The 15,512-nt window shown below is 38.7% G+C and overlaps 3 protein-coding genes across 3 annotated transcripts; all 3 read right to left on the bottom strand.

Moving 5' to 3' along the window:
* Nucleotides 1-2,698: 2,698 nt before the first annotated feature.
* On the bottom strand, nucleotides 2,699-9,895 carry LOC127377026 (cytosolic sulfotransferase 2-like). The gene is made up of 8 exons (XM_051424567.1): nucleotides 9,783-9,895; nucleotides 5,220-5,358; nucleotides 4,961-5,089; nucleotides 4,179-4,279; nucleotides 3,961-4,087; nucleotides 3,783-3,880; nucleotides 3,121-3,295; nucleotides 2,699-2,995 (listed from the first exon to the last, which is right to left on the bottom strand). Exons 1-8 carry the CDS (start codon nucleotides 9,813-9,815, stop codon nucleotides 2,883-2,885), a joined length of 915 nt encoding a protein of 304 aa, XP_051280527.1. The 5' UTR covers nucleotides 9,816-9,895; the 3' UTR covers nucleotides 2,699-2,882.
* LOC127377027 (cytosolic sulfotransferase 3-like) lies at nucleotides 6,201-9,921 on the bottom strand. Its single transcript, XM_051424568.1, has 7 exons — nucleotides 9,783-9,921; nucleotides 9,488-9,616; nucleotides 8,670-8,770; nucleotides 7,800-7,926; nucleotides 7,603-7,700; nucleotides 7,318-7,492; nucleotides 6,201-7,224 (listed from the first exon to the last, which is right to left on the bottom strand). Exons 1-7 carry the CDS (start codon nucleotides 9,919-9,921, stop codon nucleotides 7,112-7,114), a joined length of 882 nt encoding a protein of 293 aa, XP_051280528.1. The 3' UTR covers nucleotides 6,201-7,111.
* A 1,835-nt stretch (nucleotides 9,922-11,756) lies between these two features.
* On the bottom strand, nucleotides 11,757-14,820 carry LOC127377025 (cytosolic sulfotransferase 3). The gene is made up of 8 exons (XM_051424566.1): nucleotides 14,654-14,820; nucleotides 14,232-14,370; nucleotides 13,942-14,070; nucleotides 13,597-13,697; nucleotides 13,262-13,388; nucleotides 12,732-12,829; nucleotides 12,454-12,628; nucleotides 11,757-12,354 (listed from the first exon to the last, which is right to left on the bottom strand). Exons 1-8 carry the CDS (start codon nucleotides 14,777-14,779, stop codon nucleotides 12,242-12,244), a joined length of 1,008 nt encoding a protein of 335 aa, XP_051280526.1. The 5' UTR covers nucleotides 14,780-14,820; the 3' UTR covers nucleotides 11,757-12,241.
* Between the last annotated feature and the right edge of the window lie 692 nt (nucleotides 14,821-15,512).

Here is a 15,512-nt window from a genome sequence, read left to right as displayed (position 1 = left end):
TGGCGTCTTTGTCAGGGGTGCTATTAGAGCAGCGGACGCTTTTTCTATCATTAAGTAAACAAACGACTGACGACAGAAGCAGGAGAGAGAGAGAGAGAGAGAGGGGATGACAAGCAAAGGGTCACAGGGTGGTCTCAAACCCATACCCGCTGCAGCAAGGACTTAGGCTTCGTGCATGGGGTGCCAGCTCTACCAGGTGAGCTTGTACTTAATAGGCATCTTTTTGGACAAATTCAGTGTTTTATTGTCCCTGACTCTTGGCCATTGTTCTTTTAGTTCTTTGGTTGTTTTAAATGCACACTTTTCTAACGCAGGACAAGGCTCTGAGAATATTGCTTGTGTTCAGGTCTTTACTGTGCCCTCATCCTGTGAAATTATTTTAAAGTTTATGTCGTATATAATAACCCTTAACTTTAAAAATAGCAATTTCATCTAGTTTTTTTCAATTAAATGAATGGAATGCTGAGAAATAGGCCTTTCTAAAAGTAAAACCCCCTAAAAATCTAGAAGGCCTCGAGACCCTCTGTGAAGCTTTAGCCTCCCCAAAGAACTGGGAACCAGTGTGTTACAGCCCTGTGGAGGACTGTTTTCTTAATCCTACTCCCTCTAGATTTCTGACCATTATCGCCCACTCCAGCCATGTGTGTGTTCCACTCCCGCCCACATCTGCAAACATACTGACCATTCGCACCCACACAATGGAGATTTTGTTTCTTCTCCTGTCTCGCATGTGAAAAGATGTTATTTTACTGTGTCACTAACAACTGAGAAATCTTGCCAAATGTCAGACTTGCCAAGTGTGGAGGTGGGTGTGGTTTGCACTCGCTTTTCCTGCGCTGAAGGAGAGAGAGGTGTGGGGAAGGCTTGTGAGAGCAGGGCCAGGTGAGTTCATTATCTCAGCTGGTACTCATGAAGTTATCACTCTCACCTCTTTTCAGGCAGTAGTGTGCTGGACCTCAAGGCCTGACGCACATGACAGAGGAGACACAACAGGAGCAGACCTGAATGGACTTTTGAAGCAAGCTAAGTTGTGTGTCAATTGTGTGTGCGGCAGACAAAAGAATAAAGTTGTCTTGTTCAGTAATCCCTGTGGTTGGTCTGTGTGCTGGGAGAACCTTCGTAGTAGCGAGTCTTGCTACACCTTGCTTTGTTGTTGTTTGTATCCATCCTTCTGGTTGGCACTAGTTTAATTCTTAGGCTTAAAAACATTTTTAACACATTTCTGTCCATTCTCATCCGCAGCAAAGTCAAAACCGCCAGCCCCTGCAAGATTTGCATTGGATCCTCTAGGTGCCATATTGCCTAAAGATTAAAAAAAACCAAAACATAGCTACAACTTGTCATAAAAATGCAGTTCATTAGCCACCTCTTCATCATCAAAATCCGTCTCACATGCCCCTTTCCTCAAGTCAAAACGTCAACACCAGTGTCAATAAATGAAACGGTCTTGCATGCACAGCAACTGCCAATTAAAAGCCCACAAGCTGCAAACGTAATTAAAAAGATTCTGCTATCACTACAGTCAGAATGCAAATCAGTGACATGTCAGCAGTAGGGCTCAGAAAAGTCATAGTTGATGCACTTTTTGTTAGTCGGAGCAAAACAAAAACAACGTCAAATTCAATTCAGGAGCTGTGCCTTGTCACTGGGACAAAAGTATCAGGGGATTGTTACAACACAGACCTTTCCTCCTGTAACACAGGGAGTCACTTACTGGTGCACTGTTACATATGCTAACCATGGGTTGACAAGTTGACGAATTAACAGACCTAAGAGGGCACACTCAGCTATTGGCAAGTACTTGATTTGTAGATGTGAACCATATCAGAAATATTTTAATTTTTATTTTTCAAAGCCATGATACATATTGCCTTAGTATCTTGAACAGGGGGATTGAGTTGGAAGAACTGTGTCAGTATCTGCACTGACTGGGCTGCCGCCATGATGGGCATTGAAAATGGTTAAATCAGCTAAATGCAAAACCTGAACAACTGAACCACTCACTGCTTTCTTCAGAGGAAGATACTGGTTGCAAAGACACTGCTAGTTTGCAATACTATATGTCCTGCTTGTTTACAGTTGTCTGTTGTCTGTTGTCATAAATGTGTGTCATTTTTCACTCCTTAAACATTGCATTCCCTTTATTGTTTTTTTGCTTTGTTGTATCGGAGCAAGCTAGAAAAATAGACTTTGGGCTAATTCAGGAACTTTTTTTAGCATGGATATTCATTAATTTGCTCTGTCCCTTCTCTAAATAAACTAAACAAATCAGTATTCAGTAGTCACTCAGTGTGATGCACAGCTTTAATTGAAAAGGCAAAAGATATTGATTAAGTAATAAGGGACTACTTTGTAAAATATCTGTGTTATGTATCACTTAATTTGGGGTGTACAAAAACAGTAACTAATGTTTAAGTAATTAGAAATGAATGAGTCATTACTAGTTATGCGCGTTCACTGGCTGCTTCAGAGTTAATCAGGATGATTCATTAAGAAAGTGGTCAGTATGATCAATTCACAGATATTCATGAACTAATCATTGCCCGATGATTCCCTAATATAGGATCTTCCAGTCAGTTCTGGCCTGTTCAGATTATTAGTGCAAGAATTGTAAAATACAGTCAGACTAATGACTATAAATGGTTCATTTCCACAAACTGGTGACATAATGTAAATTCACAAACACAATAAAGGGACATTCAAGATTCATCAAACTTTAATTTTTGCTATTTTGTGATGATAAAACATCATGATGACATAACTAAATGTCCCTGACAATGTCACTGATTAGACAATGCCCTATATCTGACTCAACATCAATCATTATTATCAATTCATTATTGTTATTATGACTCTTTATTATTCACAGCCGGGCCAGGCCTCTAAACTTCAGTACGAAACCGCAGTGAAGGATTCTTCATTTTCTGCCTGTAGTCTTCATCAAACTCTCCATTCTGGGCCACAGTGAAATGGTTCTTCCAGTCACCAACTTTCCCTGGAGAAACAGAGAGGATTATTCCATTCACTTAATAAAATCAGTATAAGCAGTTTGAGCAGCTTTTGGTGCCAACAGAAAAGGTCTGAGCAAGGAACCTCTTTACCAGATATTTTTCATCGTACCTTTTCTCATGAAAGGAGACACCTTGTGATTCATAACGGGGACAGTGGAATAGTTGGCCATTTTGTCTTGTTTCATATTGTCAAACTTCGTTCCAGTTGTGACTCTTTCCTTCTCCTCAGCCGAAGGAGACAAACCGACGAAGTAACAGAGTCGGTCTATCTCTCGCCCAGTGTCCTGCGGAAAATATAAGAGTCTCATTCTCAGCCTTGTAACGCATAAATTAAACATACGGAGTGTTATCTGATCAATATCCAGTCTTAAAAACACATCTCTATACAACATTGATTTCTGTCACCTTTCTATACAACATACAGTATAAAATCAGTCTCTCTCTGTGTCGCTGAAATAGAGAAATGGCCTCACTTTAGAGATGTTCTTCAAATGATAAAATTCTGTCACACATGAGCCTTGAAATCCGAATCACTCAAAAATCACTCCTGGATTTCTTGCTTCTTGACTTAGGTTGAGTCCAAGAGTGTTTAGTTTGGAGGACACTCTCTCTCTCTGAGTCTTGAGAGAGCCCAAGAGAGTACATCTTATCATCTTACTTTCCACAACCCTAACCCTCAGTTTTTAATGAGGACAAGATTGATCCCACAACACGGTCAATATGGGTTTTAAAGCTCTGTTGAAAACAACATGCATACAAACATCAGCTCACCTCAATCAGATCCTCATAGAACATGTAGTGAAGCTTTGAATAGGTCTGTTTCTTCTCCCACCAGCCATTCACATGGTCATACCACGATCCGAACACCACTGAAGCCACAGAATAATTAATGAGGAGACAAAAAAGAGATGATATCGTGCTTCCTTGACAGTAATTACTCTGAACTCACTCTTTCCCTCCATGAAATTCTGCAGAAAGGTGCTCCAGTCCCCTGGTTCTGGCTGGACATTGTTCATGCGGCCAAAGTGGAAATAGGACACTGCATTATCTTTTGCATTACGAGCCACATAGATTACCTACACAAAGACAAATATAAAATATTATATTATAATCTGCATCATAATTAAGTGGGGTTCATAACTCACTTCATAACACACTGGCTTTTACCCTGCAGTTCTGCTCCCAGAAGGACTTGGGTATGAACTGGACTGGTAGATGAGTTTTAATGAGACGAGGAGTTGTGGGAAGCTGGTCTGCCAGGTCTGTACCTTTGTGTAGAGAAGCATTAGTCACTGACTGATAACATACATAGTAAGACTTGTTTACACACTCCATGCCACTTTGCTTGTAGTGATGAGAGAGATCATTTTCATCTGAATCTGCAGCTCTCCTTGACTTTACAAAGTTTTATAGTGAGTTTCGGCTTTTGCTGTCTGGACTGCAACTTTATTGTTTTAGTTTCATACAAAGAGCCAGATAGTTCAGGAGTCACCTCAGGAGTTAGAGACCAAAAATCGAAGCTAATAGAGAGTGAAAATTAGACTAAGATTCACCTGGTGGCCAAAAACATGACTCCAAATGAATGATAATTTTGCTCTGTAACTGTAACTGTTTGCTACCAAAATCAGTATATCAGCTTAAAATGATATGTTGTTGTTTCTGTTGCTCCAGTGGCCAGAAACAATGTGGTGACTCATGAGTGTGTGCAAATGTCACATAGGATATTTTTGATTTATATGTAATTGTCCACTCACTTTATTCTGTTTCAGGACTTTGTATACTGTCACTCATCCCACTCACTGTGACTCATTGTGACTATTGTGGTAAAATACACACAACAGTCATAATGTTGGAGACAAAGTGCACAAATCCAGTGACATCTGTGTTCAGACCTTTTTTTTTAAATGTAATATAAAAACATCTGAGTGATTGTGACCACATGATTCAACCTGCGGGTTGAGAAGGTATGGTGATCTCCAGAAATGGCACTCTCTCGTGAAGAGGAACGGACGCCTGGCGCTCTGGACAAGTCTGCCCAAAATACAGAAGATCCAGGATGTAACACACCCATGTGGTTCCTGAGATTACAGGAATATATTATGTTCAGTGGGCTGAATGCAGGTAACCTATCAATCCAGGGAATTACTCAATATAACATGATTAAAAGTATAACTATGATGCCACATATTCTTACACACACAACCCCACCTGCTTTAGGATAAGTAGCTATAAGGATATCATCTGGTCTTGCTTTGAAGTTCTGTACGTTGTCCCAGTTGTCAATGAAGTATTTGGTCATGGAGACTCCATGGAAGTCAAGCAGTGATGGTCGAGGTGGCATCTCCATCTGACAGTTTAAAATACCAATACAACGTTTTGAATATTGTCCATGCTGCCAGGACTGACAGACAAATCAGCAATTCTCTAGTCCAGTCTAAATAAGAAATTATGAAATTGCAACTACTAGTTGCAATTATTACTAGTACAATATTGACTAGTAAATAGTCATACAGCACTAAAACGTGCACTGTGGCTTACTAATACAGGAAAACACAAACATTGCAACATATCCTTTTCAGCAAAACATTCCCTACCCAAACCAAATACGTTACTGAAATACACAGAAGAACAATGGTAGCCTATGTTAAAACAAATCAAATCTTTTAACATTTTCACCTTCATTAAACATTTATTGCTGGCAACATCTAATAATAGGTTTCTTTATCTTTCACTCTCCAAACAGTGAATGAGGTGAGTGCCTCTACCTTTCTATCATTAATCCAAGCAAGTACACAATCATGAATTAAACAGTTAAAGTGTCTCAGTCAGTTAATGATCTGTCACATAACTTCCAAGCACAGCATATTTTTCCTTTTTGTGAACATTCAAGTTCAGTAAGTAGCCAAACGGCACACTCACCCTGCTGAGGAGTTATTTCCCAAAAAAGTGGTTGTGTCTGGAACATCCACACGTAAGAAGTCAGTTTGTTGTGTAATACAAGCTGCACAATTTCCTCAAAGGAGTGTAGGCGTGCAAATACTGTCACATGACTATACTAATACTAATACTAATATGTAATTTTATCACCTTTGACTCTGACTGGACAAACATGTGAACCACCAAACAAATTAACTTTAAATCAGGTCATATAAAACTGTCAAGGTTTTACACAAAATAAAAACTTCATACTTTTGTCTTAATAGTTTAATCTTTTCACACACAGAATGAAATAGTAAACAGGGTGAATGATTCAGATGTTTGAGTTCTATATGATTTTGTTGCTCACATAAAAAGCAGTACCTCATAAACCCCAGTGTCATCAAGATCAAAGTACGATAACTCTGGCAACAGATACAAACTGACCTTTACTGTCCTTTAAAGGAGTATCAAAGTTAAATAATAGTGCAGTCATACAGCAACAACGTAATTGTTCAAGGAATAATTAGACATTTGAGAAGAAGATCGATTTCCAGATATATCTTCTCATGTATTTATATTATATTCCACAACAAAGTGAATAAGCAGATTTCCCAAACTTTTAAACTATTAATTTAAAGGACCAGTGCGTAGGATCTAATGGTATCTAGCGGTGTAGTTGCACACTGCAACTCCCTCACTTCACCAACCCCTTCCAATTGAAGGAGAAACTATGGTGGCTGCGAAATGTGGAAAAATTGTGAACGCCCCTATAGAGCCAGTGTTTGGTTTGTCTGTTCTGGGCTACTGTAGAAACATTGTGATTCAACCTGGTGACCTCCATTGAAGGTGACCCACCCCTGTCTGTAGATAAAAATGGCTCATTTTAAGGTAACAAAAACAAATCAAAGTTTCAGGTGATTATATACTATTAAAAACATACCCATGAGTATTATCTTAAATTTCTGCTTATAGGTCCTCCTAAATGTTACACAATGGACCTTTTTTCTGTTTTTTTCTTCTTGCTAAAATACCCTTTGCTCTTCATTGCATGTATACCAATCACATATAACATCAGCAACAAGTTGGGTACATACTACACACCTCAGTTGTCAAATTAGAGACAGTAACTTTCAGATTTGCCACACAATATCCATTAATCTTCAAGTACGCTCCAATACTGTTCAAATTTCAGTGCGGAACTGAAGTGTGGGGTCCCTCATCTTTTTCTTGTAGTCTTCATCAAACTGTTCATTCTGGGTCACAGTGAAATGGTTCTTCCAGTCACCAACCATCCCTGCATAAGTTATTTTAGTTAAAGGTGGAGATCTAATTGTGTTTCATGTAATTTTGTTTTATGTGACATTTATGTATTTATTTATCAGGTTACCTTTTCTCATGAAAGGAGAAATTTTGAAATCCATAAATGGGATTGTAGAATGGTTGACTATGTCGTTCTTTTTCATATTATCAAACTGCACTCCACTTGTAATTTTTTTCTTCTTCTCGACTGAAGGAGTCAAACCAAGAAAGCAGCAGAGTTTGTCTATTTCCCGTCCAGTGTCCTGAGAAAACATAATAGTCAGATATCATCATTGAATTGTCACCTGCTAGAAGAGAGCGTTTGAAAAGTAGCATGATTCGAAAAAAGCCACAACAACAACAACAGAAGTACCTCAATCAGATCTTCGTAGAACATGTAATGGAGTTTTGAATAAGTCTGTTTCTTCTTCCACCAACCATTCACATGGTCATACCAGGATCCAAACACCACTAAAGCAACATAACAGTAAATGAAGGCACTTCAAAACTGGCCAAGGGAAATCTGTGAATCTCTGTACCAACAACTTTAGCATAGTATTTTATACATACCCTTTCCCTCCATGAATCTGTGGAGGTAGCTGCTCCAGTCTCCAGGCTCTGGCTCAACCATGTTCATGCGATCAAAGTGAAAATAAGAGACCATGTTGTCTTTGGCATTGCGGGCTACATAGACTATCTATGAGAGAAGATAACACTTAAAGCTGCGGTAGGCAGTTTACATATGCTCAGTTTACATAATCACTCTGTTAAGCCCCCCCCACCAAACCCACAATTTGAACTGCAGTCAGGACCCTGTTGCCCTGTGAAACCCCATGCCTCGTTTAGGTTCACTCTCTACAGCCTGAGCCTCGCCAAGACCTTGGTCCTTCTCGCTATGTTGGCAACTCGTGTTCTGAAAGGACACCCATTCAGTGCTCTAGCCCCAGGGAAGAGTGCCCCGGACTTCAGCTGTGTCAGCAATACTTCTAACGCAATGAGATGATGTTCCAGGTTTCCTTTTTGACTGCCTCAGCAAAACTTTTTTTCCACAGTGAGGGTCACACTGACCAACACGGAGAAGAATATTGTTACTGTTCCTTTCCTCTTTGTTTTCTTTTGCAGCTTGTGTGTTGGCCTCTATGCAAAGTTCAAGTTCAAAACTTCAGATGGTTGACAACTTCTTGCTCATCAAATCTTTCGATGACAGCTTGAATGGCTTCGTTTGGTACAGTGCTAAAACCAGGTGAGGAGATCTGGCTATGTCAGACTTTATCTCCTGTCACAGGCTATAAGATTGTACCGCTTCTCTTTCTCATTCAGACTTTAAATGAAATATGAGTCCTTAGTGCTGCTGAAGTAACTTTGTCCTCTATTTTTAGCATTTTGTGATCAGACATTGATATAATTCAAATAACACAGAAGCATACACAAACTACTGACCTTGCAGTTTTCCCCCCAAAAGGAATTTGGCACAAACTGGACTGGAAAATGAGTTTTAATGAGTCGTGGAGAGGTAGGGAGGTTGTCTGCTAGGTCAATTCCTATGTGAAGAGGTAAAGATCGAGTAACCCCCAAATTCCACCGGGCAGAGCCGTGACCCACCCGCGTCAAGCAGCACAGAGCAGATCGCATTGGCAGGAAGTCAGACACGGAAAAGGCATAGAGAATTCGGTCAGTTTTCAAAATAAAGTGGAGAATCACCCCAGTTTGTCAAAATGTTTTCACATTTCACATTCCAAATGTCTAAACTACAAAATCTAAATAAGAGACCTGTATATCCTACACATCCACTGATGTGTGACAGAAGTTTGCCTCACTGCAACCTGTGGTCAATTCATAAATCAGTTACTATATTTATAAAAAATATGCAAAATCATTTAACTTATATATCTCCACAAATTCAAATGCTACCTGTATTGACTCTATATTTGGATACTAGATATCAGATGTTTTCACGGTGAGTCTGCAGTGATATTCAATATCTCCCTGTAATTGTAACTGTAATCTCACTGCACAAAATTTTCTTTTTTGCCAAATGTTTGATCAAACAAGAGTATTGGACAATACACCTAAGACGACAACTCTTACTTTCCAACAATGTGGTGATTCATGCATGTGGTGTGTTTTCAAGTGCTTCTTGTCAACTGAATGAGAAACAAGCATCCAAATGCTTGCAATGAATAAAGGATTATCTTATCTTGTATGTGTGTGATTTATGTTTGTGAAATATAGAAAGTATATTTGATCATCTGTTTAACCTGAATCCACAGATGGGACATTGATCTCCAAGAATGGCACTCTTTGGTGTAGTGGGATGGATGTCTGAATCTCTGGGGACGTCAGACCAAAATACAGCAGGTCAAGAATGTAGGAGACCCATGTGGTTCCTTAAAGAAAGACACACACACACACACACACACACACACACACACACACACACACACACACACACACACACACACAGGAAAATAAAAGAAGCCCATCTCTTCACCTCTATACACACATCTTTCATGAGCTATTAATCATTTACAATAACAGTTCATATGGACTGACCTGCTTTGGGGTATGTTGCAATAAGTATATCATCTGGCCTGGCCTGAAAGTTTTGAATGTTCTCCCAGTTGTCTGTGAAATAGTGGGTCATTGAGACTCCGTGGAAATCAAACAGTTCTGGTCGAGAAGGTAAATCCATCTTTAAAAAAAAGAAAAAAGAATCAAAACATATGATTTATGATATATGATCAATAATAATTTAAGTAGCTAATTTAACTACAGCATTTTGATTGTGCGGTAAAGAATGCAAACAACATTGTTCACTGTCAGTTGCAGATAGTGAAGTCAGATTGTTTAAAAAAAAAATACTTCTACAAGTCATCTATAAGGGGAGAAATAACAAATTTTAAAATGCATAGCTTTTGCATGCATTTTAAAATACTTCAGTGCATTCTCATTGGCTCAACATTACATGTTTAACAAGTAATGAATTCCACTTAAAAGTAAAGTACACTGTAGTTTAAAGACAGATTCATTTAGAGACATACCTTGTCCTGATCAGCAGACTGATCGTTGCTGGTTTGCTTGTATTTCTGACACTTTTGTCCTGCTGCAGTTCTTCCCCCCTATTTTTATTGCATAACACTGTCTGTATTGTAATTTGAAGGTCAGTCCCAGATGTGACATGAAAGTCCAGCCCCTTCCTTTCCTTCCAGATTGATTTCAGATTTCCTGAGCGCTTCGTTGTTATTAGTTTAGGTTGCAACTTCGGCAGTTAAAGATCACCAAAGTTGAACTCAATGTGAGGAAAATAAGTGAATTTTGGCATGTGTGATCGTGCCCTAACAAAGTGAAATGTGCCCTAACAAAGTGAATAGTCTTTAAATTATTGTAATAAGTTAAGGGGATGGATATAAGCCAGAATTTAGCTGAGCAGAGAGGGAGCCAGGGAGCATGAGGAACTGGGGTGGGGGGCATGTTATTGTTTGTTATAAAGCCCTTTGAATTTGAATTTGAGAGCGAGATAAAGCGAGGGCTTGTTCAAGATGAACTGCACCTCATCTGGAAAGTAGACGAGATCAGGCGACAGCAGCAGGAGGTGGAGACAAAAAGCTGCAGTGAAGTCTGACAGTTTACAGCAGCCTTGGCAGAGGTGGAGACACTTTTGGCTTGAAGATACTGTGAGTACACATTTAAACAATCCCTGGGTTAGCTACAGCTTAATACTGGCACATCAGTTTAGAACTGCCAACAAACACCCGTAGGTTACAAATGTTAACCTGACTGTGCCAGATCGTTTGCTACATGGAACCTTCTGAGAAGTTGTCGAAACTGTTTATAAAAGGGCAGGCACTTTCAAAAACTACTCTGCAATTGATCGGAAGAACCATCTGTCTGTCATCACCTATCATGGGTGAACATTTCCAGAGAGAAGCCTTTAGTGCCGTTCTTTGCTCTTGTTTAAATGAAGAAAAACTCTCCAGTTCTGATATAAATGATGCTTGCAGCATCTACGCTAACCTCATTAGCAGCAGCCATTGTTGTTTTTGAGAAAACAGTCAGTTCATGCTTTGTGGAGTATTGTTTAGAAGCCTCAAGTTTGGCATTTTAGCCATTGCCAATTTTTTGGAGTCAGAGGTGGAGGAATGAGCTATATCAGATCTAAGCTATACATGCAGTTCTAGTTTGTGAGAGCAATTCATTGCTGGTTTTCATCTTTTCATGGGATTTGTTGATTTGTCGAAAAAAATATACATCTTTTAAATTGATATGACACATAATAAACTAACAAGAGAAATTTGCAACTACAGCTGAAGATAATGAAATCCAAAACTGAGCTGACCAAATCGGAATTGTGCATCATAACGTCCAACTGTGGACCCTACATCAGAGGTCCCCATGATCACTCTCCGCTCAGTGGTAACGAGGGAGTCGTATCAAGTGGAGCATGTGACATCAATTCCATATTCTCTATACTTTTTTATATTCTGATCATTTAGTTATACCTCATACAGAAGACAATGATGCAAACAATTTAAACAAGGTCTTATTGTTTTATTGCAAAAAAAATACATAGTATAAAATATGAAAACCTTTGGATTCATTTTACTGACACGAATCTACTCTTGAGAGTATCAAATACAGTACAGTTGTTTATTAATTACACACAGTGAGACTAGCATATATTTGGGTAATATGGTGGACATAATACTAATTCAAAGCCTACATTTCTGTATTTAAAGATATTTTTTTAAATAAATGATGACTTATTTTACAGATACATCCTTTTGTTAATATATATATATATATAAGAAATACTCACCTTCATACATCACTAGTCATTTGATTTGTGCTTTATATTATGTAGTTCACAGACTTATTTACTAACAGAGAGGAAGGAGACACACTCCACACCTCTGCTATCACATTAGAGGTAACTATAACTTGTTCACATAAATGCCACATATCCCGTAAGTCATGGACCAATCTCCACATATACACAGACTGTACAATCCTGTTTAGATTTCAGTGCGGAACTGAAGTGTGGAGTCCTTCATCTTTTTCTTGTAGTCTTCATCAAACTGTTCATTCTGGGCCACAGTGAAATGGTTCTTCCAGTCACCAACCTTCCCTGCAAAACCACAGAGAGTCAGTCAGTTAGCCTACATAAAGGTGGAGATCAGAGTATTTTTTTTCTTTTCAGACACATTTAGTTTATTTATCAGGTTACCTTTTCTCATGAAAGGAGAGATTTTGAAATCCATAACTGGGAGCGTAGAGTAGTTGGCCATGTCATTCTTTTTCATATTATCAAACTGCACTCCACTTGTAATTCTTTTCTTCTCCTCAGCGGAAGGAGACAAGCCGAGAAAGCAGCAGAGTTTGTCTAGTTCCCGTCCAGTATCCTTGAAACACAATCAGATGTCATCATTGCATTATTACCAGCAAAAAGGAGAGCTTAAGAAATGTAGTGTAAATTGGAAGAACCCACAAAAACAACTGAAGTACCTCAATCAGATCTTCATAGAACATGTAATGGAGTTTTGAATGGGTCTGTTTCTTCTTCCACCAGCCGTTCACATGGTCATACCAGGATCCAAACACCACTAAAGCAACATAACAATAAAGAAAAACAAAACAGGTATGTTTAGTAGAAATATATGCATCTCCGTTCCAGTAAAAACTACAAGGGCACAATTCTGTATTCATTCAGAAAAATGACATTCCTGATTGCTTTTTTCTTACTTGCTGGATTTGTTTCTATTGTGATGTTTGAGGTGACTGTTACGTTTTATTGTATGTGTAGTCACGGCACACCGTTTACTTTAGCATTCACAACAAATTCAGTTCACTTTGCTGCAATTGACTGATCTCACAAAGTTAATGAAAGTGAAAAATATGAGAAATGGGTTCTTCCTTGGCCCATGCTAAAAGCTTTCCACTAAATTCATGAAAATTGGGCCAATGGTTATTCCATAATCCAGCTGACAGACAAACACAAACTCCTTGGTGGAGGTTATTGTATTCTTTATACATACTCTTTCCCTCCATGAATCTGTTGAGGTAGCTGCTCCAGTCTCCAGGCTCTGGCTCAACCATGTTCATGCGATCAAAATGAAAAAAAGAGACCACGTTGTCTTTGGCATTGCGGGCCACGTAGACTATCTACGGAAGAAGATAACAGTTCTTTCACACACATACGTCTTTGTTGTAGTAACTATTAGTAGACACGCCTTAAATTCTACCACTTCTTTTTCTCACCATTCAGCCTTTAAATGAAATATAAATAATATTATTAACACTGGTGAAGTTACTTTGTCCTCTATTTTAACATCTTTTGATCACATTGATATCATGCAAATAAACTACCGACCTTGCAGTTTTGCTCCCAAAAGGATTTTGGCACAAACTGGACTGGAAAATGAGTTTTAATGAGTCGTGGAGAGGTGGGGAGGTTTTCCGCTAGGTCAGTTCCTATTAGAAGGGATAAAGATGGAGTAAGCAAAACCCTGTACAAGTGCTTAAATTCGCGACTGTGCTAAATACAATGTCTTGTAAGAATAATGATTGTCTGTTTAAGTAAAAAATAAAATAAAAAAAGCAAAAAGGTATAATATAACCACACTGTATACTAAATGTTAAATTAGATTGAGTAGTTTGTATGTTTGTGATGCATGTTTCGTGAAATATGGTGAGTACGTTTGATCGTCTGTTCAACCTGAATGCACTGTTGGGATCTTGATCTCCAAGAATGGCACTCTGTCATAGATTGGGATGGATGTCTGACGCTCTGGGGATTTCTGACCAAAATACAGCAGGTCAAGAATGCAGGAGACCCATGTGGTTCCTAAAAGAAAGACACACACACACACACACACACACACACACACACACACACACACACACACAGAGAGAGAGAGGAAAATAAAAAAGGCCATCTCTTCACCTCTATACACACATATTTTATGAGCTTTTAATCATTTACACTAACACTTCATATGGACTGACCTGCTTTGGGGTATGTTGCAATAAGTATATCATCTGGCCTGGCCTGAAAGTTTTGAACGTTCTCCCAGTTGTCTGTGAAATAGTGGGTCATTGAGACTCCGTGGAAATCAAACAGTTCTGGTCGAGAAGGTACATCCCCCTTTACAAGAAGAGAAAAGAATCATAAGATGAGATACTTGCTGTGGCAGCACTTAATTGTGCAGTAAGGAATGCAAACAACATTGTTCACTGTCTGTTGCAGATAGTGAAGTCAGATTGTTTTAAAAAGTAACTTCTACAAGTCATCTCAAAAGGACAGAAACAAGATATTCATAGCATTTAAAAAATACTTCAGTTCATTCTCATCAGCTCAGCATTACATGTTTAACAAGTAATGAACTCCACTTGAAAGTAAAGTACACTGTAGCTTCGAAGATACATACCTTGTCCTGATTAGCAGACATTCTGATCGTCGCTAGTTTCTCCGTTGTACTTCTCTTCTCTTCTCCTGCTGTAATTTTTCCCAGTGAAGCAAGCTGTTTTCCTTCCCCTCTCTCTTCTTGTTGCATAACTCCGTCTCCATTGTAATTTGAGTATCAGTCTCAGATAGGACATGAAAGTCCAGCCCCTCCCTGTACTTCCAAATTCATTTCGCATTTCCTGGGTGTTTACCCTTTATTCCCCTTCCCTTCAACTCAGTGTGGGCATGTTTACAGTCACTTACTAGAGTCAAGAATTTTAACACACTACAACAAATAATAAAGGTGCAAATCAGAACTGTCACAGCAAGGCTCATCTTCAGACCTTAAACTTTTAAAACAGATTTTACTACTTACGTATCCTGATTGGAAAGATTTTCGTGATTTTAAGAATGACATAGTGAAAATAGTCTTTAAATCATTTCAAACAATCTGGGTTTAAACAAATAAACAATGCCAGCCACTTGGGAATTGTATACACAGTGTGAATGGGTTCACCTCGAAACACATGGCATTCTTTCTACTTTAAAGTGCCTTAAGGGTTATTACATAGGAAGAAGAAAAGTTTAGGCTTCCCTTTCTGCGGTGTTCTTCTTCGATCAACAGCTCAGTTCTGCAAATTCAAAGAACAGTATGCCTTTGATGTCCTAGACAACTCCTCTTGTATGTAGATAAAGAATCTCGGCCCATTTTCAGAAATACTTTTCAGTGAGTCTGGAGAGGAAGTTTAAAGAAATGCTTACATGATCGCAAGGGCAATATACATATACAATACTTCAGAATAGTTTTGAGAAAGAGATTTATGCATACTGTATTTAAAGAA

Source organism: Dicentrarchus labrax, unplaced genomic scaffold (assembly GCF_905237075.1).
Source record: "Dicentrarchus labrax unplaced genomic scaffold, dlabrax2021, whole genome shotgun sequence".
NCBI lineage: Eukaryota > Metazoa > Chordata > Actinopteri > Moronidae > Dicentrarchus > Dicentrarchus labrax.
Note: the sequence above shows the minus strand (reverse complement) of the source record. Positions and strands in the feature narration are given on the sequence as shown.

Coding starts and splice junctions, on each gene's coding strand:
- LOC127377025 (XM_051424566.1), bottom strand. CDS start 14,779: ATGCAACAAGAAGAGAGAGGGGAAGGAAAACAGCTTGCTTCACTGGGA. Junction 14,371..14,653: donor TGTCTGCTAATCAGGACAAG/GTATGTATCTTC, acceptor CTTCTTGTAAAG/GGGGATGTACCTTCTCGACC. Junction 14,071..14,231: donor TGCAACATACCCCAAAGCAG/GTCAGTCCATAT, acceptor TCTTTCTTTTAG/GAACCACATGGGTCTCCTGC.
- LOC127377026 (XM_051424567.1), bottom strand. CDS start 9,815: ATGATATACTTATTGCAACATACCCCAAAGCAG. Junction 5,090..5,219: donor AGCTACTTATCCTAAAGCAG/GTGGGGTTGTGT, acceptor CTGTAATCTCAG/GAACCACATGGGTGTGTTAC. Junction 3,881..3,960: donor GAATTTCATGGAGGGAAAGA/GTGAGTTCAGAG, acceptor CTGTGGCTTCAG/TGGTGTTCGGATCGTGGTAT.
- LOC127377027 (XM_051424568.1), bottom strand. CDS start 9,921: ATGGATTTACCTTCTCGACCAGAACTGTTTGATTTCCACGGAGTCTCA. Junction 7,701..7,799: donor CAGATTCATGGAGGGAAAGG/GTATGTATAAAA, acceptor ATGTTGCTTTAG/TGGTGTTTGGATCCTGGTAT. Junction 7,493..7,602: donor TCTACGAAGATCTGATTGAG/GTACTTCTGTTG, acceptor ATGTTTTCTCAG/GACACTGGACGGGAAATAGA.